Below are 24,556 nucleotides of genomic sequence, written 5' to 3' on the forward strand. Positions count from 1 at the left end.
TGTACAAAGCCAAAAGCGTGCGTCGAGGTAAGGCAGGCGACCTGTTGGCGCACCAGTGTTTCGAACATGCATTTCAGCTATGTGTAACTCACTCAAAAAATGTTTGAGGGAGCATGAGAATAAAAAGGTGCAGCCAATCCCCACAAAAGTAAGCTTATTTGTTTTCCCATGTCCAACTCAGTATGAATATCCATTGTTTTCCGTATGCGACTGACATTGCTTTGGATAGGTTTTTTGGAACTTTCAGCATGTGACTCGAAATCCACAAGTAGAAGCGATCTTCAGACTTATTTACTTTCTAGCATGTCCCGGTGTTACTGGCATTTTCCAGCAGTGTTTCGGATGTGTCATTAGTAAAAGTACGAATATGAACCACGAATAAGTACAGAGATGATCGGATATTATAGACACTGAGAGGAGCTTTAGAAACACGCTCAGTCCATCTGATCAAGCAGTACTTTTGTCACATACGATTTCGGAAAAGTCGTGCCTTGTTTCATTTGTGTCTGACACCAGTTCGTGTAACAGCCGCAGTTAATAGCTCACGGCTTTGCGTTTCCGATATATTCCAGCCACCCACGCACTATCAGTTTATGGCACACTTAACGCCATACTTTACTAGAGGGGCCAATGACAATCAATGAAAGATCCCACTCTCCTTGTTTGTAAATTCCTAGTGCCCACCGAACAAGATTGTTCTCAGCATGTTCACTTTCAAGTCAGCTGTCCTAAAACATTTGACCTTTCATACTTCCTTCCAAAATGCTTCACTATAAGTTACATGGCTGGACCAAGCCTAGTCGAGATATTGTTAATCTTGAGTTACCGGTGTTAGGTTGTTCGTACAGCATGTCTGTCACATCCATGTTGTGCTCCACTGTTTAGAAAATTTGTCAACTGTTCAGTCTCTTCTGATCATATAGGTGACTTTGACTGCCTGTTTATCACCAGCTTTTCAGGTGTTCATCTGAACGAATTTGACGGCCTCATTAAGCTTTACTATGTAGAGCCGAGTCGGCCTGCGCAGATAATCAGTTCAGCGTCTTTCCCTTGAGAGTTATCAGCAGCACAAGTCTCCCTTTAGGGTCTCGAAACCGCGCCTTTCAGGTAGTAACGGAACATTGCCTTTGAGCCTCGCTTGGCTTAATAATAGCATCGTCAACTTTATCTTGCATACCTTTTTTCTTACGGCTTTCTGTGTCCATGAAGGGACCCGGTGGTTTTGATCCGATGTGGAATTCGTTTGATATTTTTTGATGTTTTTTTCGGCCAATGATTTTGTCCCTCTGTGCCCAACTTTCTCCATGCAAAGTCCTGAAAGTATGTGGTTTGACTAACAATAGCTGGTGTCATTATTCCTCACCTTACGACCACGCGCTAGCTATGGTTGATGTTTCGCTACGGTTAAAACGATCTATAAGTCGTGTGTGCTTTTGTTCTTACGACTACCGATTAACATCGAAAATTGGCGACAACAGTAGAGACTAGGCATTTGCCTAAATAGAAGTTGGTTATACCTCTTTCCATGTGCTACAAACGGCCTCAATAGTGAGCACGCCCAAACATCTACAAAACGAATCAGACTTGTTTATGTTCATGTAGTCCCAGAATAACAAAGGTGTTTACGTCGTACATGGTGGATGACTATTGTGATTCAGTAGATAAAGCATCTGTGTTCAAGTTAGGTGAGTTAAGCCACGAGGCCTAATTTCACTCCGAACTGAGGGCAAACGATTCCCCAGAAACGTACTTCAAAAGCCCAAGGTTGAAACATGATGTGGTGCAGCCTTTGACATGTAAAATATCTTAAGGATTTTGCACAGGTTATCTCCAATGGATCGTTCAGCTTTCCCGGTGTACTTCTATAACTTTACACAAACAAGTTTGTCCTTCAAGATAGCATTCGATGCTCAGATGTTACTGGATATTCGTCCAGGTTGTGGGTTTTTAAGAATATACGGAAGGTTGCTTCTCGTCACAAGTAACCTCAGGCGAGATCTTCCATCAAATCCTATAAGCTTCATTGGTTTTTTTAATTGGCTTGGACCCGACCTCAGTATGCCGTTTTCAAATCGGTCACCGTATCCATTAGCTTAGAACCGATGACAGGTTAACATTACTATATGAAAGATAATGTGCAGTGTATACCTTTGTTTGTTCGTCAAATTACTGTTTTCACTGCGCGCTCAGAAAAAGCCCGCATCTTCTTTTTCTATGGATGGTGTTATTAGCATATATGGAATAAATTGCCCACTGTACCTGCCATTGCGCTATCCGAGAAAGTAACACCACAAGGGTCTCGTGATCATTGTCCGACTGGTGTCAATGCCATTCGAACTATGGTGGCAGGTACATATAACCTAGCATCTCGACTGATAAAAATGCAGACATCTACCTGAATCCTGTGAGCCGTTTGTGATCGTCGCGCAACAGAAACCGCGGTTTGAGTGTATAGAGCCCAAGGCTGGTACTAGAGGATGATAAAAGCCCGACGACAGACCATAGTGTTCGAGGATCATCGTATGGGCGTAGTCCCCGAATTTCAGTCAATTGTTTTATCCTGCCTAAATACCTGTTCGCTTAATAAATGGGTATAAATTAGAGATATAAACGATGTTCGAGTGAATCTTCTGGTAATGCGATTTTGCCTGAGTTGGCAATTTTACTCTTAATGCAGCTGGAAGCTTGTTTGAGTCTCTCGTCCACACTGATCCAGTATGCAAATGGTTTGTGGATACAATGCACTAGTCACCCTGAGAAACACTGTGTTAAAGTTAATTAATTTCCCTATGGAGAACTGGAATTAGCCAACTTGAGAAGTCTGCACCATAAAGTTCCCTCATCATATCACCTCCCTAGTACACTCAAGAAGTGTCGTATAGGGATATTTACTTCAATCATATTGGGGGTAAATGCTATCTGACTCAGGTCTGAGAAAGTCGGAAATTTAACTCGAGTGAGTAAGTGGTTGCAAAACTTCAGCTGCAACCGTTCAATCGAAACTGTATGGAACTGGCGGAACAAAGCAGAAGCATACTATTGTTTCAAACATAATGGGCGATCTCTGCACGTCGATCCACGGAACAATATGCACACCTGACTACTCCCGCTATTAGCTTCAGATTTACTCACCACTCTGTGGATGCCAAAGGCCCGCTCAGGATTGCAAGTTCTCATCGCAATGTTTGGTTAAATAGGTGGGTTGAGTGGGACCTCGTATTGTGAAATGATTCCACCTTTTGGATGTCGCAACGGGTAAATTCAGGGGGATGTGTTCTGCTGTCAGGCCGAGTGTATGACCTCAATGTGACCTTAGCTTCACCCGGAGAAAGTACATGCCTCACCCACCCGGTTCCCTTGATGTGTAAATTCCAATTGAAACATCGTTTGTCCGGAAAATATCTGGGCGCTTCTTTTCACTTAGTGAGGGGTATATTCCCTGGTTAATTCCTGTAAACTGCTCGTGAGCTACCATCAGTGTCGCTGACACTGTTCACGTATCCAAATCAATAGGATTTCAAAGCACCAAAGATTACACCTGTATTTTTGCTTGCAGGGAATTAGTCCTTTTGGCAGCTGCATGTCTAAATATTGATGGGTCGGGTGGGTTAATCGGCTGTTGATCAGATGGCAGATTATCTGTTCGCCGAGCTTGACAATTGGCTTGCAAACATTTCGTCACCATCCGAGGAGACATCGTTAGCGCGTAGTGAAAATAGGTGCAACCTCCACGTATGTTTGCGTTTATGTAGTTTCTTAATAGTTAGTAGAATTTGCAACATGACTGGCTCTTTGAAGATTGCTTAGCACTTAATTTAATTGGTCACTTCAGGATTGATGGTGCGTTGTGATCTTCTTATCTTACGAAAGGTTGGTTCATGGAACAGCTCCTTTTCAGCAGTTCTGTTCTTCCATTCTGATTGGTTCATCCTACTTTTCTCGTGTGTTGCGTTCCAGCCGGTCTTCATGTCACTTGATTGATCGACTGCCTATTTTTGGTAGTTCCCTTCAGTTTGATCGCTACGTTTTCCGTTTCTGTTTTATTGCGGCTCTTGTCCGGTCTATGGGACACTTTTTCTCAGACGTGATTGACGAAATGACAAAGAGGAGACATGTTAGCGCGTAGTGAAAATAGGTGCAACCTCCACGTATGTTTGCGTTTATGTAGTTTCTTAATAGTTAGTAGAATTTGCAACATGACTGGCTCTTTGAAGATTGCTTAGCACTTAATTTAATTGGTCACTTCAGGATTGATGGTGCGTTGTGATCTTCTTATCTTACGAAAGGTTGGTTCATGGAACAGCTCCTTTTCAGCAGTTCTGTTCTTCCATTCTGATTGGTTCATCCTACTTTTCTCGTGTGTTGCGTTCCAGCCGGTCTTCATGTCACTTGATTGATCGGCTGCCTATTTTTGGTAGTTCCCTTCAGTTTGATCGCTACGTTTTCCGTTTCTGTTTTATTGCGGCTCTTGTCCGGTCTATGGGACACTTTTTCTCAGACGTGATTGACGAAATGACAAACTAGAATAAAGGAACAAAACCACTGAAGTGGAGTTGTTCCATGTATCAACCCCATGCATGATAAGCAGACCACGACGCAACGCCAATCTCAGAATGACCAATTAAATTAAGTGCCAGATAATCCTCAGACAGACACTTCAGACACTAGTAACTCTTACGAAACTACATGAATGCAAGTAGACTTGGGTGAATCATGCACTGCCGATGTACCGCCGCATGGTGACGAAGCGTTTGCAAGCCACTTTCCGAGCTAGGCGAATACATCAACTGCCACCTGCTCAACAGTCAATGTTGCCTTTGGCTTCTAAAAATAGCTTATCAAAGTGAAAACCAGCGAACAGATGGTCGCTTTTGCAGTTTTTGCATCAACACTGGAGTATATTTAACAACCAGACGTGCAATCGGTTTATACCCACCAACCACCTACCCGAAAAATTGATTTTCCGAGGGGATTAAGAACTAACGGCTCCCGCACATATATAGACTATCTAGGTGCCACTGGTGGGATGAACCCAGAATGAGGCTTGCGTATTGCACTATATGCATTGGAAATGTAACGAAATAATGCCGGTGGGCATCTGAACGTTTTGATCGACCGCTTGAAAATGTCAACAAGTCTAACTAATTTTGGCGGGATACTCTCATCTGAAAACTAAATTGACGTTAACGAAGGACTCAAACAGAGATCTCGTTTACGGTGTCCTTCAACTGAGTATGCTGCAAGAATACCTGCTCATTCTTCAGTTGGCACGATATTCGAGATATCGTATACTCTTGACATGGCATGCTACTTATGAGGTTGCTGAAAAGTCTTCAACAATTTGTTGCAGGTTTTGCCCTTCATTAGGTTCATCAAGTAGGTGTGGTCCTCGATTACCCATCGTCTTCTGCTTGAACACTCCTTTGTACGCAAGTGGCCAAATACAAAAAGTTGCGAATTGACTTGTTATTAAAGGAAGGCCTTCTCATTTTTGGCCCAGTGGTATATTACACCAGGAAAATATATTTTGATATCTCAAATATTGTGTGGACTAAGACATGAGACGGTCTGCATACAACACATTCAGCTGAAGAAAATCAAAACCGAATGATTTAGCCGGAATTCATTTAGGTGCCCCTTAACTACTAATTTACTTTGCAAATGGGTGTATTTCACCAACTGCGTACAGTTTGATGTTCAAGCAGGACGTAAGATTGAGAAGAACTCAGGAACTTTGCCTGTTTGACAAGCCGAAAGAACCAAATAGGTAATGGACTGTTGAGGGGCTTTCAACGACCTTATAACTAATATGTTATTTTGAAATACTTTTGTCCGCTGATACTTAGCTCCAGCTTTTGCTTTTATCCTCTTTACCATAAAACTGTTGTACTTCGAAGCTCTAGTGACAACAATGTACAACTAGCACTTACCGTGCAAACTTTGCCAGCATGACGAATTCCAGTCCTCTGTGCCCGTGGATTCATTTGCTATTTGCATGAAACCCACGTATAAGAGACCCTTGAAGAGTGAGGCAGCTTTCACTATTCACACCCCTTCTACCAAAATGAATCACATAAACCGACAGAGGTAACCGAGTAGGAAGCGCATAACAATGAAGCACAAACAAAGCAACCACCGCACAACTGGTTTACCATTCCATCTGTGACGTTGACCTTATTTCACCTAGACGAAGCCCGATAGAACGAGTTCTACTCATTCAAAACAAGTGAAAATCCGTTTGTGGTTGAACGCAAATTGCGTCGTTTGTTTGGTCGGTGGAATGACGGTGGGGTGATTTCACTGAACCGTGCCTCCACCTAACTGGTTGACTTCACCAAAAACGAAGCACTCGCAGAGTCGTCAGTGCATACGTTCATAGCCATTGTCGGATATGGCGCATGGTTCAATGCGAAGAACTTACCAAGAGGTAATGGGGTAAAGACTCGTTCTGAAAAAAGGATAATTCTCGCAATCAAGTCCCCATTCCAGGTCCTGGACAAGAAAAGACTTTCGCCAACTTGAGGCAAAACTTGAGCAATATTGCGTAGCTCAACAGTTGCGTTGAAATTCAAAAGCTACACTCATTTACTAGTCCTGACGATTTTCAAAATTCGCGTATAACTTTATCGTGGGTGTGAAATAACGCTTTCTAAGGAACACCACCCAGAAGGTTGCTGAATGCTCTTCAGTAACCTGCGGCTGACTCCCACGAATGGATAAGCGAACTTCATGAATGTCATGACTGCTTCGAGCTCTTAACCACCGGCGGAAAAGTTGTGGTCAAGTGTTGGCCCCAGCGATGAACCATACAAACATATCGGAAACTCAGAGAACACAGTTAATTTATCATGGGCAGGGTTTTCTTCGAAGGTGTTCATTTCTGCTCCAGATAGCATAGCAAACATTGACCCCGTAATGAGGCCATCTTAATGACACACACTTGGAGTTTCTGTTTACGCTGATCAAGTATCCCGATACTTAATCACATCATCAATGCCGAATTTAGTCTACTCTGGTGAAAGGACTGTAGGCTCCTCTGAATGTGCGAATTACCGGAAAACTCTATGGATCCGTCACCAGGAGTTGCCATCGCTAACTTAGACACATACAAGCATTTCGTAGGCTTTGATCCTCTGGTTTATGGCACTCTTCACCACAGCGCATCAAATATGCGCCCCGTGAAATCCTAGAACTGAAGATGAAATACACACTGGTGCCTGAAACAGATGAGGTTCCCAGCGTTTCGTGCCGAAACACTCAAATTTACTTCCCTCTCTATGCTCAAGGTGGCGATACCGTCTTGTGGAGCAGCTGGGAATCTGGATAAGCACGGTCCAGTCAGATGTGGAGGGATTCGGTGCCAGCCGATCATGCGGTATCGGTTTGTGCAATTGAACCTAATTTACAAATGAGTGCATTTTGCCATTTAAGTAAGTATATGCTCATTTCCACAGAAGATTTCATGTACGCTTGGAATTCAGAAGAGTTGATACGCTCGATGAAATGCTGTGAGAATCACCTGGACACTTCAGCCGCTTTCTACTGCAACATCATTGCATTTGGAAGGTGGATTAGTCAAACTGTGAGGAAAATAATTTTATGTTGTTCTCCCACTACATGTATTATTAACTGCATCTAGGTTAGCACAGATAATACAGCAGCGAAGCATCAGTGTTAAACACTGATGTCATGCTGTCGATGATGATGACACTCATCTTCACGCTTCCAATTCAGTAAGATGAACAATGTGCCGTAGGCACATAACAAGTCACTTCTGTGACAGAATGGGATGGTTTGGACGGCATGTCCCCCGGTGCCGTGCATAGGAGAATGTGATATTCTGTGATGGGGAGAATTTCTATCTGCGTGCTTCGGTTAAACTGATGCGCTGTTGTCATGATGCCTCATGACCTAAACAGGGTTCAATAAAAGCTCCCTCTTGAGGAGCACGCTTTGGGCCGCACAGTTAGGGTAGACGCCAATTGATGCAAAGAAGAATTGAAGTTTTGTCTTAGTGATCTACTGGAAATTAGACCAGATTTGGTCGTTGCGTATAATGAGTGGTAGATAAACCAATCTAGCGTCTATACCGTCATTCTCTTGAATACATTCGACCATTTTTGTATTTGACTCGTTTGGTGAAATTGGACATTCATTCAGCGTCACGCGCCTTGGATTGATTGCTTGTGATTTCTATGACAGGTCGTCCTTCGCTCTTCACTGCTGTAAACTGCTCTAGTTCCTTGCTGATTTCCACGCGCTTAGTCTCGCAGCTAAACCCACAAGCTCGTCAGCGGCTATTCTGAAACATACATAAATCAGTCTGAAATTCAATGTCCATATTCTCTTGTAGCAGACACAAGCGTCTCACCCCCTACTGATTTTTGAGCTTAGAAAAAGCTGTGCTTTCCAAAGCATTCTCATTTACTACTGATTGGGACGATATCGATCAAATGTTTTGGTTTTCTCCCATAATTTGGAGCAACCTTCGTAGTGTTTTTCACCTCCTTCCCCACAGTGTTTCAGAACCCACCAATGTCAAATCGAAATTGACGGTAGATTCATTGGGAGACGGTATTGGGTGACAGCGCTCAAGATTTGAATATCCTAGCTTAACTCGGCATTAAGAGAATCAAGAAATCGGTTGGACTGAGTAGTGAGTGTTATTCACACATATTGCCCATTCCGAGATCTCACTTTAGAAGACGACTATATGTAGAACGGGATGAACTCGCCTCGCCAGTGCCTGCAATTGAGTTTAAATCAAAATTGTTGATTATACAAACAAGGATGACCTCAATAATCGAACTGAATGATGTCACAGTCGCCTTAACTGGTCAGTTATGAATCCAAAAGAAGATCAGCTAGAGCGTTCCGAGCCTAGAGTATACATTCTGCCCTAAAGTATTGCAGTTTAGAGCTTTAAAATAGTGCCACAACCGTAAAATCCTAGTCTTATCAATCACTATTCGACTAACGGTCAATGTGCTGTGTTACGACGTATGTCTGGGGTGTTTTCCAAACCTCTGCGCTTCGGTGTCCGCAAGGCTAATGAACTGCGAAACTTTTGCCAACAGCTGCGGTGTGTCAGATAAATCAACAGGTTTTTTTAGTTTTCGCCTCCACACGTTCTGTGTTTAACTGTAAACCATACCCTGCCGTTCTACCTTCAGCGCGATGCAGGCTGGGCGTGGCTGGTTATGTTCGCCTCGTTTACGCTCCAGCTGTTTATTGATGGGTCAATTAGTGGTTTTGGCGTCATCTTCCTTGCCATACAACAAGACGAGGCCTTTGTTCGGGCGAATTACACCCGAACATTGCTTGCAATGCCAGGTTCCATTCAACCGGGTTTCTTCCTTTGCACCGGTACGTTAGCAACAATTTTGCTATGGTATATTTTTAACACAGCACAACACGAGCCAAAGTTACATTTTCCTAATAAAATATCTGCCTCATTTGATATAATCTTTGGTAAGGTTAGTGCTCCTAATTTGTTGATTCCAATCGCGGATTCACTGATGTTCTACTGATATTCTCACCACTTGCAGTAAGGACATCTTTATGCCTCTTTCCACTATAACTCAATCATTCCTTTGAGGCAAGTCTCTTGTCATCCTTGCTGCCGTTGATCGCGTGGTTGACAAAACCGAAATGTGTTCTATCATTCATCTAACTATTGTTTACAAGCTAAAAGAATCATATCCATGGTACATTGTATTTGAGAATCGTCATCAACAAGCCCTTCCAGTCCGTTTTCGTAGAAGTAAGACGGACGCTAGAACTCAGTCTCTGGTGGACGGCGTTACAAAACAGCGCATGTAACAGAATCGGACTGAAAAGTGCTCCTAAGCCCCTTTCATAGTATGATAAGCAGAGTGTGTCAGTTAACACGTCATATGAAGGTTTTAATAAAGGGTTGTCACAAGGGGAGCCAACTTGCCATAGTGGATAACGTGTTCGGCTGCCGTCCTTTGGAGCCAGTTTCGATCACCAATTCGGCCGTTTTGCTGCAGAGTCGATGATGGGAAATAGATAAGTGAGTGGAAACTGCATGTGAAGAGAGACAGGTAGCTAAAATAACGGTACTAGCAGCCACGGTAAAAATAAACGCTGAGCGGGAGCAGAAAAACTAGGGGCGATTGGCCGTAAAGCCAGTCGACTTTATGATAAATACGCAAAAGGTAAGGTCGAAAATAACCAGGAAAAATAGTTGATAATCATTGTTGATGGAGAATCATTGAGTTCCCCGACGCTTTTGTTCAAAACAGTGTTGTTTATCCCGTTCCAAATGGTGAAAAAGAGTAGGCAAGGCCACAGGCTGTCATCCCTAAACCTCTGAATTCGTCCTTCCTTCTGTCGATGCTTATTCGTCTGTTGAGTTCCCCCTATTTCATTCCCCTTAATTCAACTGTTGTACCATTGGCATAGATTGTATCACGCCACTTCTGTGTGGACAGAATTATGTATGTAACAGGCCTTGTCACTGCTTATAGGCGTCTTTCGATAGTGCTCTCCGCAGATCAAATTACTGCATACATGTGTGCGTGTTGTGGCGCGTTGGCTTTGATCAGGTGGCAGTTGATCTGTTCATAGAGCATGGCATTTGGCCTGCAAACGTTTTCTCACCATGCGAGAAGATATCGTCGGTGCGTGTTTGGGCGGTTAGTACCTCCAGGCCTGTTTTCATTCATATTCGTTTCTAAAGTGTGGTGATATCCGCAACGCGATTGAGCATGTCTCCTCGCATGGTGACGAAGCGTTGGCAAGTCAGTTGCCAAGCTTCGCGAACAGATCAGCTGCCAGTCAATCCACAGCCATTTAACCCAGTCAAGCTATCAATATTTGGACACTCCTAATGGTGGCGTGTAACTACGTAGGACAAGGTAGGCAAGGTTCCTTAGGGACATACCTGTCTGATATAGTATTCTTCGTCGAACTAAGGTTACGGATAATGCTGCCTTGGTAACCGCATTAATCACGCTGACCGATAACGGTTAAGTACCGAAACATATTGAATTTGTGGTTCGTACTCCCATTAGTGTTTGCAACGATGCGTGCAGAATAATCGCATGAATAAACAATATGACAGCTGTCACACTATGGTTCATAGCACAATTATCCCTGAATTATTTTACGTCTGATGGCTAAAAGGAAAACGTTTATAGGGGTACTCTCGTACACCGTACCACCGATTTCGCCCAATCGTGCACCAATTGTATGGAGTATCAAAATAACCCCTTTCGTTGAGAAGCCAGCCGGATAGAAAGTGGGTTATGTACTTGGAATAAATTGTCCATCGTGAACGATCTTAGCCACGATAAGCAAATTGGCCACCTGTCACTAGAAGTTGTCCCAGATACCTGGGGATTCCGGTGGATATGAAGAATTGGAACCAAAGTCGAAGTTTTGTTTGTGTTTGACTCCACTATGCTTCACTTCGTTGGGTGTTTTTTCGAACTCATTGAGAGACTAGATTTGGTGCCGAACGCAAGCCATTCGGTTCCTATCGTTGTCTTTCGATATCTTGAAATTTCCTGACCAGCTTGTGCATCACCCGAGTTGACTGACGGGCATAATTACTGAGATAGATGGTGTGTGGACACGTGAGGAATACAGTCGGAACACTTACGGTTGTGATACTGCTATTTTAAAGGATCTGCTGCCATTTCCTGCACTGAGCAAACGATGGCGAACGTTACCATTTTCGACACCGATGTTTGGACACTGTAAACAATTACGAATCGTAGTATTGTGGTTTGGATGTTTCATTTCACCGTCTTCAGACAAAGGAGTAATAAAACTAATCATGTTAGCTGACAGAGGTTTTGACTGTGCATTTTACTCTCGGGTGATGTGGATCAATGCGTAGAAGCCGTGTAACACTGTACAGCTGTTCCATCCTTCTTGGGAATGTTAAGCTCTCATTCCATGCATTCATGGGGAGATTCGAACCCTTGAACCTCCCATTACTTTTACAACCACAACATTCAGCTGCGGTTAACGAACTCGTAGTGATTGATTCGCGGTTGGACACAGTATGGTGCCACTACCCTTTAGTCAGGCAACCCACAGCACGTGGCCCGGCTGGCTGGTCGAGCAAAAGTTCCCAATTATGAGGTCCGTTTCCGTTGTAGTGGTACTTCTATTTTATCGCTGATTCAACCGTGTTAGATCACCAACTTTTATCAACAGGAATGCGCAAAATTTTTACGGATTCGTTGAATATACTGCTTTACAATGGACCAGTTGGAAGTTTCTACCGAATGCCCACTCTTGTGCTCATTTCAGGTGCGTTTGCCAGTCCATTTATCCAGAAATTTGGATTTCGCCTTACCGGAAGCTTTGCCAGTATAATGGTCAGCTCAGGAATTTCACTGTCCAGCATGCAAACGAACATCCATCTTTTCAGTCTCTTTTACGGTGTAGTTGCTGGTAAGTTTTAGATGTGACATATGGCAGGCATTGTTAACGGGATACAAAATGCGCATCACCTCGCCTTTGGCGCATATTCAGCTCTCGGCTTTTTTGCACGCCAAAGATTCAGTACTTATGAAGTAACTAAGCTGAACGTTCTTAACCGTCCGAAGAATTCCAATGAGGACACCGTTCAACAAAAAACATCATTTTAGCCACAGATGCGTTTCTGCACTGAATAAATGCAGTCATTGAAGTATTCGCCCATGCTGATTTCGTTGAGTTAGTCTTATCGGAACTTAATCTACAGTGACCGGATTCGACCTCTACTCCTGCTTGCGCCACTTGGAAAGTTAGTCACTGATCATCCGCCTTGCTTGCTCCAAGCTCTATTCAGCCTTCGTGAATAACGTTTCCGTTGGTAAAACAAGTCTGGAAAATGACCGATTCGATGGCAAAGATGAATATCGTGTGTTGACGGTTTTCGCATTGTTGACAATATGAAGAGATTTGGAAATTTTGTCTCGCAATTGAGGTCAAACTATGCCGAAAATCCTATAAACGCTTTACAACTGTTTCATCCTTGTGTGGAAGCATTAGCACTGCACATCTCATGAAACTAGTGAATTTCGAACCAGCGAGCTTCCGAATAGTGACTTGAACACTCAACCGTGCGGCCACGAGCGGCTGATCAGTAGTGTGCCATTCATCCTTCAATCACGGAATCCACGTCCTGTAGTCATTCGTTGGCTTGATTTTTGGGTGAAAGTTTTAGTGTTGTTTCGCTAGAAGTCTATGAGCGAACAGATTTTTCACCTACGATTTCATCTTTCTCTCGCTATGGTAATGTGTCAGAATACCAGCTACTTTTATTCCAAAGGCTAATCAATTATAAGGATAGCGAATACGACACATTAATCGTCATTAGAGGCTTCCACTCATAAACTTTCCATACCTTCCCCACCACACCACACAGGAATCGGTTTTGGCATCCTGATGGTTTGCGCCATTGTTTCTGTCAATTTCTACTTTGAGCGCTTCCGTGGAATATCCTCTGGAGTAGCCATGGCTGGCGCGGGTGTGGGCTACTTGGCGGTGCCGCTTTTATTCAGCAAACTGGTGGAGCGCTTAGGATGGCGCAATGCCCTTCTCAGCTACTCGGTTTCCATATTCCCTGTGATGTTGCTATCCGTTCTCACCTTCCGTCCTTTCATCTTGGCTTCGAATGAAAGTGACGGTGAGGAAGAAATTCAGTTCATAGAAAATGGGGACCTATTGCCCGTAAATGAAACAACAGCCCTGCCAGAGCTTGCGGCGAATGAAGGCACACAACCACAACATTCCATTATCTTGGGAAGTACTGAACTACCGAATCTCAGTGAACTAGTGAGTTGCTTTATAATCGATAGGGTAACTTTTGTATGACTACCTTACTATCCATCTAACCAATCCCAGACTGTCCCACTGTGAAAGTAAATATCTTTTTAGCCTCTTTTTAGCTAGTTCTGTATTTATTGATCAAACTGTCGTCTTTCTGTAGAAATTTTTTCTGTCTTGCAATCACTCTACTCGCTTTAGCCACATGATATGTGTGTCCACTCCGGCACGACTTGCCTCCCACCTGTGGATGGATGCATGCTCTGACGCTTCAAAGTATACCAAAAATCTCCAACTCAACAATTTACGCTCAAGCCTCTTGGATATCTGGACGATATCAAATTCTAAGCCACTGCGGAAATCACAAACGACCTTACTGATGGCACTGACAGGTATCAACTGTTATTCAATTAGGTAATGGTGTGTCGAATCACTTCCGAACTTCTGGTGCATAAGCGTGCATGCGCCCTCGATAGTTCAATCGATAGAGCACGTGTCTGACAAGCTGGAAGTCGACGGTTAATGTCCGTCCTTTGGGATGCCTTCTGCTTTATGCTACATATATGTGAACTTCTCACTCCAACGTTATAATGCCATTGAAAGTACAAGACGCGGACGAAAATAACAACTAAACTAAATAACACTAGACCCGTTCGGTTGCAAATTAAGGCTGGTGACGCCATCAAGCTTACATTTAACAGGGGCTTCCCTAATAGATAAGCAGCAGACTGTAACTGAACTGGAGCGGATTTTCAACACGCCATAGTAAATATGAGCACCGACCATTTCATACGGGCTGTGACAATTGTAATGACATGGATAGAGTAATTCCAACTCAATCCGTCCCATCCAAATGATAAAATCACGGGTTCTTAGTGAAAGGGTCTATCGAGCGTGTGAGATGTTTTTGTATGGCTGGTCCACCGTCAGAATCACTTTTACACACATTCCCGCCACTGAACGGAAGAACCACCAACTACCTTCACCAGTAAACAGCAGTCATTCTTAGCAAACTGGTTTCAATCAATGAAACACCAAGGCGCTATCTACAGTACTTGAAAATGAGGTGCCGTAATGTCTGGGAAACACTATCATTCATAGTGGCATACGTCGCATGGTTACATAGATTTGGAATTTCAGCAATTACTTCCTACGTCAACAAGAAAATACGCTGGCCTGTTGCTTCGTTCTCTTGGTTCCTCTAGAACACCACCTGATAATTTGGCTCTATTTTTCTTAGGCTTTCCTTGAACATCGCATGATTTTCAAGTCGAATCGCATCTCTAGTCTCATATCCTACCAAGGAACTCTCTTCTTCGCCACAGGACTTCGATCTGAATTGCGGTTTAAGTTAACAAGTGAGATTGTCGACCACCTTTCGCATCCCTCCCGGTTCCCTCACATCCGCTTATTTCTTCTATGGTATTTAGAATTTTGGAATATTCGATACCTACGTACTATGGTAGGTAAAATTCCTCCGTTCGATCTCAAAGATCTTACTTGCGGTAGATAAGAATCTGATGAATACGAAAGCATCCATGGTTTCTACGTTTTCCATAAAACCACCATCCTCAACACTTATAGGGATATTTGTTGCTTACCGGCAAGTATTTCACGCTTCTTTTGCGCCTATCCCTTGTGAACGCACGTTGGTCACCACTTCCGCATGATATATTGATCCTGTGATGTACTTGCTCGTCATACCCACACAACTGAGTAAGAGTGACAGTTGGGCCTGTCCATCTGTTCCTACAGGTGGAACAACTGGTTTTTGTAGGTTTTGTGCCACCCATAAAGGCAAACGGTTGCATGCAATAAATCTTGTGAAAACTTGAAGACACGCTGGTTTACCAGAAACAATAGATAGCAACACTACTGAGCCTCCATGTATATGCCTAATGGCAGTTTATGCCGTTCTTCATGCATTCTTCAAGTCCTTTCATAGGAGAATTACATCGATGTATCAAACAGTCGGAATATTTGCCCACCGCAAGTACATCGTAAGATCTTCATCTTATGACCTCTTAGAGGCAAGGATGATCCTCGGTCTCAGGTTACGGAAATAATAATAAATAAGCATTCGGGGTTGTACCCTCAGTTTGGCTGTGAATCAGGATAATAAAAAAATTTCCTCCTAAAATCCCGTTGTTTCCCTACGGTGAATCGTGACACATCAGTCTCAGTACAGTGAGTCTACACATAGTTAGAAGCTGATACTGTATCATTCGAAGTTCGTTGCGTCCACCCCCTTAGTACACACAGAAGAGAAATCACAGGATATTATCATCCCGTTTTCCATCACCACTCTCAAGAAAAAATGTTCTTGGGTTGGCTTTAAGGTTGGAATGACAGGCGTTTAAAAGCTAAAGGCAACATTGCCAAATCGTGACCAAGCCACACAACTGCGTGCACGTTGCCGCAGACCCTCGAGCATGGGCAGAAGCAGCAAGTGACATTCGTGAAGCTAGCCTATTCCTTCGAAGGGTTCAACCGGAGCAAACTAGTCACTACCGAATGGATTTGCTTCAACACCATTTCTGCGCACAGTACGAAGAAGCAATATATCTAATTGTGTCGTCCCAGTAACCTGGCCCTGTTTCTGACCTATATATGTTCACTCAACTTCGCTATTAACTCAGCCCTGTGCATTATACGGTCAAGGGCTCTTTCCAAATTTTTCGATAAAGGAGAACAAAGTATTCTCTTTATTTATTATTCAGTACCCTATACGCGTGGTTTCAAGATGAATTGCGCTTTTCCCGACCTAAAGTTATCCACTCTTGGAAAGACAATACTTCATTAGGTAATACTGGTTCTCTAGCTTACTGGTCCGACTTTTGGTCTACACCCCAAAAGTTCGCTTAATCTAAATCCGGTCATCAGTTTAACTCTGTTACTCCTGGCCTTTAGGTTCTAGTGTACCTTTGCTGTGTCGCCTGTGAGTGCCTTCACGTCAATCTTTACACACTCCTGTCAGCGAACACCTCAGCAACAACTCTCCCCTAAAGGGCAAAAATCAGTCAGTGAAGCGTCCCTTCCCCTGACTGGCACAGCTCTCAGCTTGCAACCGTCACTGATAACCTCCGCACCAATCAGTGTGCAACAGTCGGATAACCGTCCGACCCACACGTATGCCAACAACGCGTCTTTGCACGTGATTACGGCGAAAACAGCAACGCCGATGGGAAGTCGTTGCCCAAGCGATAGCGGTCGATCAAAGTCGATTCGCGAAGAAACCAGCGAACCGGAACGAGCCAGTACCAACTTTGCCAACCTCATCAGACAGTACCTTCTTCGACACCGTGACCCTACTCTGAACCAACAAGGTAGGACTCGCTTAGACTGGTAACACCCGATGTGAATGAAATGTTGATTAACGAATGGAAATGGTAGTATGCGTATGAAAAAGACGAAGTTGATACACCGCAGTGTTGGTATAAAATGGAAAAACTCTCAACCTTGTTTATATCAGTTTATTAACATGCTGTGCTCAAAAAGTTAGATGGAACCGACGCTGCTACATCACTCACCCTAGCCTAGTAGGACGTCGAAGTGGTATAGTTGACCCTATCAGTTGATAGACGAAATGCACATTGTGTAGAGAGTAAAACTGATTGAATCAACCACTACATATTCTTTAGCCGGCGTCGAATTCGTACAAATTATCCGAGTGAATGAGAAGAGTAAATAGAACGTAGCTCATGATTATGAAAGCCATAGGATCAAGACGCAAAGTGCGTTTTTGATACAATTTTACCATTGCTCGAGCAAAGTACTGGTTAGTTGTTCTCAGTGCTGTTTGTTCCATAATTTTGCAGACCACAGACTGTCTTTGTTGCTAGCAGGCTGCTCATTTAGCACGACGTTTCAGCGTTTGTTGGACCACCGTTGTTATTTCATCCACCTCGACCGAGGTGACACGTAGAAGTTTGTTAAATGTGTTCATTTTTCCTGAAATCATAATGGCTTCGGTTGATAATGAATAACCAATTTTTACCGTCTCGTGCACATCTTTTTTCCACTGTTGCCTTACCGGATCATTCTATTGAGCAAAGTCACAATTATTTAAGGCATTGAGTTTTTTCTCGTGTTCATTTCGCGTATACCCACAAAGCACGACTTCTGTCGGCGCACAAACAACGTGTTCTACCAAGGCGCGAGTGTTCAATTGTTCAACTGCCAACACATGCGTATCGTAGCCATCCACTCATATTCACGCAGACCTTCTGGCTTGCCTAGTGGCAACCAAACCGTGGCGAAGGGCGTTTGACAGAATGAAGGAATCCGCACTGGAAATGCATCGGTTTCCTAAATCCTGGTCTGTGGAATTGGTTTTCACATTACTGTCGTTTAAACCGTCCCCCTCCTGTCCTAGTTCAGTTATTCCGGCTAGTCAACAACGGGGCGACGAAGCACTGGACTCTAGTTCCATCCCCATTAGAGAACACCAGCAGTGCACATCCTTGGCCGTCCTAGAAGTTAAACCCCAGGCATCCGGCATGCGGTGTGAGCATGTTACACTACGTCAACACGTTATCACGTCAACGGGTGAACGTGTTCGCGCATGAGCAATGCGATTGGTCCGCTCTACTCGAGCACTGTGTTTGCCCGCTTTGGTGTAGATCAACCAGAATCATTGCCACAGTACAAGACAGCTGTCCAAATTAGAGCGATTCGAATAAAAAATCACATTCACCAGTTTGATCATTGGGAAATGTCGTTGTCCAGCGGTCACGCTGGTTATACGGATAGCTAGGACAGATTTCGGCGTCGAAGTCAGACGTTAGCTTATGGGAAACAGACATGAAAGCTGTGTGATCACAGCTGCTCCATCCACTAACGAAATCGATCATTTCTCTTGTGGTGAAACGGCCGATGTAAGCCTAGTAGTTGGCCCATGCCGCTTGCTACATGTGACGGCCCCGGCGGCTAGTTACCTAAATGGGCGAGGTGATTATTACGCTAGGGACACACCAGTTTCACTACTTAACTGAGCAATTGGCTTAGTCCTTTGTCCACCGCTGGATTCATGTATTCACCCATAGGCGTTTTGTGGTGCTTGTTAGAACAGACTGTTCGACTCCAACTAATCCAATGGCATGTGCCAAGTTCTGTCCGTCCCGGTTATCTGACGTCATTGGACAAGCGACACCTAAACACAATCACAATAGCTACAGCTTTGTTTATTGATGCGGCTCTTATAAATCAACGGAAATTGTGTCGATTAGGGAGGGCGACAAATCGAATCAGCGGTTCATGAAGAAACTCGAGCCAGTGTACCCACGTTTCGCGTATGAACTGAACTGATGCATTATCTTATTGTTGAGAATGCCTGTGGGTGTATTGTATGAAACTCTCCGACGGTTTTGTGGCTCTTTCGAGAAAGAAATGACTGACACGTACTGCCAATGCGGTTAGCGGAAGACTGGTCAGTATACTGTCATACATGTTTTGATTGGTGCAAAATGCGTGTGTTTTGGCAATTGTGTCCCCCATTAGACCGATACGAACGCTTTCTTAATACCGCCCGATAACATACAACCTAGCCATATCTAGTTTGATATTTGGCTCTCCTGTGGGACACTTCTGTCACCGAACTGTTCTGCTACATGGTCTATTCGCGTCTGACTAGGATGAATAGGTGGGTAGACCAAAATACAACACCCATACAAACGCTCAAGGTTTCGGTGGATGTCTGAACACTTTCGTCAGTTTCGGGTCTACACGCGGATCTTTTTATCCAGATTTTGTACTGTCCACTGCACTCCTTGACGTACACTACCACAATAGTTTACTTTCTACAGAATGGATTTGCCTATCGCGTGCTGCAGCTTGCACTATTTTCCATATCCCATTTTTTCATGGGCACTTTTTAGGAAACCTACGTCTCAAATGGACCGTACAGGGTAAAAGCTCGACGCTGATATACAATTAGTACACCGGGGGCGTACGTGTCATGGCCAACAGGTCAAAGTGTCAAAACTTGGTTTATTGGACAGAACTTACACAAAGTTTACCCCGCTCATATGATTGTTCCATATGCATCCTTGGCTTAGTTCATTCACACACCCAATATGGTTTTCACAGTCATCCTCCTAACCCCTAGATATGCCATAGACCACTAAATACGTGGGGGGGGGGGAACATATGCAGGGATTTAGTGAGCTAAATTTGACGCGGGACTAGTAAAGATGCCTTATTTGTGTGCATAATAAAACATGCAGTAAGGTTACCGCTCACCTGTCAACATAAGTGACTTGAGTTAAGACGATACAATTAATCTGGAATGTGATGCTGTATAGTGAAGACGCTAGTGATCGCTTTGATTTGTGTTGCACAGCAAAACAAGATCCATAACTTCAGACGTCCAATCAGATGGTTGGATGATTTGTGAGTACCCTGGTGAAGTGCGACTGAAATCTCTTTTATAGGTTGCGAAAACAGGTATTGGTCATTGCTGGCGTGTTCGTGAACGATACTATGCATTCGTTTTCTTCCGTGTATACGAAGTATACGTAGTACTGCTTTTTACGCACTGTTGATATTGTATTCCAGTTTACATTGTATGCGTGATAATCTGATAAGTCACCTTGTTTTGACACAAAAATCCATAAAAACAATTCATTGTGTTTGGTAGATGCTGCCTTATAACCGAGGAAGCTATTACCCAATGGTTCACTCGCCTTTTTTTCGAATAGTGACGAAACGTTTGCAGGCCAGTTGTCAAGCTCAGCGAACGGACCACAATCATGGTTTTATTTCCTACTACCATGCCACTATATCTGTGTGGCGGGAGCGCACCTGTGTCCCAACTCCTGGAAGCTCTCAGCAGAGCTGTGGTCTAGAGTGGGCACCACAGTATGCTGTTCTCCATTCTCCAAAATAGCGCACAAAGGGTACATTCTTATTTTAAAGTCGTAAATAACAAATCGATTGGCCCTCCCGTTCAAGCGGCTACTGAATGCCTGAAAGTCAACCGCCGTGATGGGAATTTCAAGTTCAGGAACTCTTATGTGAAATGATAGGTCATGCGTGGCGGGGTTTCTGGGTGGTATTTGTGTTTGCATTGTCCTCAGGAGATGCAGCCCACGAAGTCTGCCGTCTGGGTTTGAGTGCTAGTAGCTCATTCCAGGAGCTGCATTCCGCATTGTGAAAGGCCCCACGACAATCTTTGATTCAGTTTCACTTTGTCGATGGATCACACCTAAAAATAACAAGTTGGATTTGTGTACTGAAAGCAGTTGGGGTGGTTTTAGCAAACTGGTTGCTTTGTTTCCTCTTGCTCCATAATGCGGGTTTGAACAGGTGTGTCGTTTACGAAGTCAAGTTTTAAGGTGCTGCTACCCATTGATTTCGTTTGCAGATTTGGACAACACTCACAACGATAATTTGGACGACGAATTCGGATCCACTATTGGGTCTCGGCTTTGGAAATCAACACAGGCCTTTAAACGACGCCGTCAAAGTTCCAAATCTCAACAAGCACCATTTTTAGTTAATACAAGAGTCATCGGATCGGGTGATCTGCAGCTCACCTATCGCCTCCATAGACGCGCACGGAACAAACGCAGCATCATACTGGATCCGTTTGAGCAAATGGATATATTTTTCTCAGCTAATCTATCGAGTCTTGGATATAAGGATGCCTATGTGCTTCGACGGTCATCGGAACAACGGAGCCGCCTGTCGCATTTCCAGATGCAGGAAGCTATCCACACGAGACCACTGCATGAAAGCGCTTACAGCATCACTCGGTCTGGAGCTCAGTTGGACAACAGCCAACAACCCATACATACCAGCCATGTCAGCTTTGCCAAGCTCACGCCAACAAATAAACGATCGTTTATCGCAAGCTTATCCTCAATCAAAGAACCATCAAAGCCCAGCTTGTTGCATGGTGAACAAGAAAAAGTAGAACGAAACGAGTACCTGGGTGAGGATCCAGAAACATCAGTTCATCCAACGCCCTTGGTTCAACGATTTCGTCAAAGATTAGTCGCATTGTTCGATTTACGATTGTTTACCGACTCTTCTTTCCTGTGCCTTCTAGCCGTAGGTGTGTTCAATCAGCTGGCCTACTTCATTCCATTCGTCTATCTGGTCGATTTTGCAGTTAGCAAGGGGCATGAGCGCAGCCAGGCCATTCTCCTAATTGTGATACTTGGTGAGTTTATTTCGTGCAGCACCCTACGATTGGTATTTTCTACTGTGTCCTGAGATGTCAGAAGGACGTACGCAGTATTTGTGACGAAGCTGAGTAAATTTCTATCCGCGTCTCAGCACTCTTTTTGCACGGGGCCCTATTCTATGGCAAAGTTTTATTACCAATGGGAAGTTATGGAAACTTGCTTCCATTACAGCGCGTATCTGAATTTAAGGCCTAGAATAGGGGTGGGATAGAAGAGAACTTCATTCGCAACGAATTCGAAGAGAATACAATTAAGTTTGTTATTCTTATTTGGATAAAACTGTGAAGCATAAAGGCATCTGATCAGCACGTTTCGTCCGTCACCCGAAATACGCCACCCTCAATGAGTAAGGCAATGTTGTTTTTCTCCGTAAACTGTCACTGTCGTTTACGAAACCGTTGCCGACAACATATTGAAACCAATGCACCTTCCAAAATATTTAAACCGTCCCCCCAGCCCGAACTCTTCCACCCTGGATTGCAACAAGCTTGTGCATTTTCTGCATATTCAAAATCATTACCTTCCACTACTTAGGCGCGAAATGCACGTCAAAAGATTGAATGTCCTTGGTCAGTCCATCCAAGTTCTTTTCCTGTTATATCTGCTGATTCGCCGGTCTGTGGTATCTGCTGTTGACCCTCTCCAGTGCCTAGTGTCGGAGAGAAAAAGGTTCACGGAAGGGAACACAATAGCTATATTCCAACAAAGTGGTTGCGAGAGCGTGAGTGCGTGCAAGTGCGAAAAGTACAACGGCCTCAAGCTTTTTATTGGAAGGACACTGTCTGAACTTGGTCCAATGCTGACGCACACGGTCTGGCTGCGACATGCTGCATATTGCGGGGGCGTTGTCTGACCTTGATCAACGCTGACTCGCGCTGTCTGGGTTTGATACAAGGCTGTGACGCGCTGCATATTGAGGGGGCGTTGTCTATCTGGTTAACATCTAGCGGACCTGAGAGTCTCGGTAGATTTCGGGCATTCAGTGGTTACTTTCAGGAAGCTGGCCTTCCTGACCTCCCCCCTTCTGAAAATAAGATTTTCGACGCGGATCAAGTTGTAAAGGTTCCACCCTTTTTCTGGTGCGACCGGTACGGCGTCTTGGTTGCAGTAAAGGATCTGTCTTGAGTGGTACATGCGTAGCAAGGAGCGAAATACCGATCGGAAGGTGCGTAATTCGATCCCAAATTCAGTATCCCGACTGCTCCTGTCTAGTAGGTTTGGGCAACCTGGCAATTATTCCTTCAGCTAGCACGGTAGCTAGGCGCCGACAGGGTGTTACTGCTGAGCACTTGTTGAAATTGTAATCTTGAATGTGGTCTATTAGTCCAGTGGTGTATATAATACGTGTGACGTTATCAGAACGGTCCTTTTATTCCCTATTCAAGTAAAACCACTCTGTCTTATTTACCTTTCCATTCTCGTCTGCCAACCAGGTTCATTTCACACGGCCGGACGGATTGTCGCTGGATGTGCCGCAAATCTGGTCTGGATGGATACAGTCTATTTGAGCGGGATCGGTACACTTACTGGAGGTATCTGCAACATCGTTTTGCCCTTGATCTTCCCATCAAGTTTTATGTGGTATTCTATCTACGCCGCATTGTTTGGTGTTGCCTGTGGTAAGTTGACCAGACACTGCTCGTAAAGCTGTTGGTGTTCCCCAATAAACACACCTAATCCGCTACTTTGCAAGCACCCTATACTAGCGGGTGAATCTGTTTTATGATATGAATTTCGCTGATAACCTGTACTCTAGAGTGCTCCCCGTTCTGTTTTGAACGTGCATCCTTGTAGCTTTACGTCTTGACTTTGATATAAGTGTCATTCCATCGTTTTATTTATGCCCGCACACACACGCTTACTTGGTTTCAAGCTCTTTTCGAACCCTCAACGCACCCTTAAATGCTCTCCCTATTCCCTCATTTGTTGCAAGCCTTCCCGATTCCAATGATCCACCTACTATTAGTACGGTTCCTCGGATTGGAACGGCTGACTGCGAGCTACAGCAACTTGAATCTGGCCAAGGGAATCGCGTCCGTAGTTGGGCCGCTTGTAGCCGGTGAGTAGACTTTATTGGTAATATTCATTACATTATTGAGCAATGACAAAACCGTATTGTACCACAGTCTACAAGAATTCTTTGTGGCAGTTCTGGAATCAGCTACTACCTACTACCTATTTCATTTCATCCATTTCCTGTTAGAGGATGGGGTCACTTCTTAGAAGTCTCCGGTTATAGATGTTTACGCAAGACGATCGATGAAAAGACTTTCAATCCAGCTTTTGTCCTCATGGTGTGGGCTGAAAATTTTTTTCTATTGCAGTTAACATTGTCGAAATCACGGGTGAAACTGCTCATTACTTTTTCGTGGCTGGGGTTTGCTTCACACTGTCCGCACTCGCTCACTTAGGACTTTGTCGATTTCCCTGCTCAAAGCCTGTGGATGAGCTGGAGGACGATTTTCGGGCTGACTGCTGCATGTGTCTAACCGAACGTCAACAAGAACCGCAAGACTATTTAGAAGAGGATGAAGAATTACACGCAGATCTACCCTTGAACTACCATTAGTCGGATC

At 44.0% G+C, this 24,556-nt stretch overlaps 2 protein-coding genes across 2 annotated transcripts in view; one reads left to right on the plus strand and one right to left on the minus strand.

Annotated features, from left to right (window-relative positions):
* The window catches only part of T265_09031 (hypothetical protein), a gene marked incomplete at both ends in the record, with an annotated part of 32,055 nt that extends 11,362 nt beyond the window's left edge, over positions 1–20,693 (minus strand). The window contains one exon of the mRNA XM_009174995.1: positions 20,593–20,693. Within this exon, the coding sequence (XP_009173259.1) occupies positions 20,593–20,693 (101 nt within the window). The remainder of the gene's footprint in view (positions 1–20,592) is intronic.
* The window catches only part of T265_09032 (hypothetical protein), a gene marked incomplete at both ends in the record, with an annotated part of 27,312 nt that continues 2,835 nt past the window's right edge, over positions 80–24,556 (plus strand). Inside the window, 6 exons of the mRNA XM_009174996.1 lie at positions 80–148; positions 9,174–9,366; positions 12,289–12,432; positions 13,391–13,800; positions 16,769–17,117; positions 21,155–21,955. Of these exons, the coding sequence (XP_009173260.1) occupies positions 80–148; positions 9,174–9,366; positions 12,289–12,432; positions 13,391–13,800; positions 16,769–17,117; positions 21,155–21,955 (1,966 nt within the window). The remainder of the gene's footprint in view (positions 149–9,173; positions 9,367–12,288; positions 12,433–13,390; positions 13,801–16,768; positions 17,118–21,154; positions 21,956–24,556) is intronic.

Source organism: Opisthorchis viverrini, assembly GCF_000715545.1.
Source record: "Opisthorchis viverrini unplaced genomic scaffold opera_v5_251, whole genome shotgun sequence".
NCBI classification, from domain to species: domain Eukaryota; kingdom Metazoa; phylum Platyhelminthes; class Trematoda; order Opisthorchiida; family Opisthorchiidae; genus Opisthorchis; species Opisthorchis viverrini.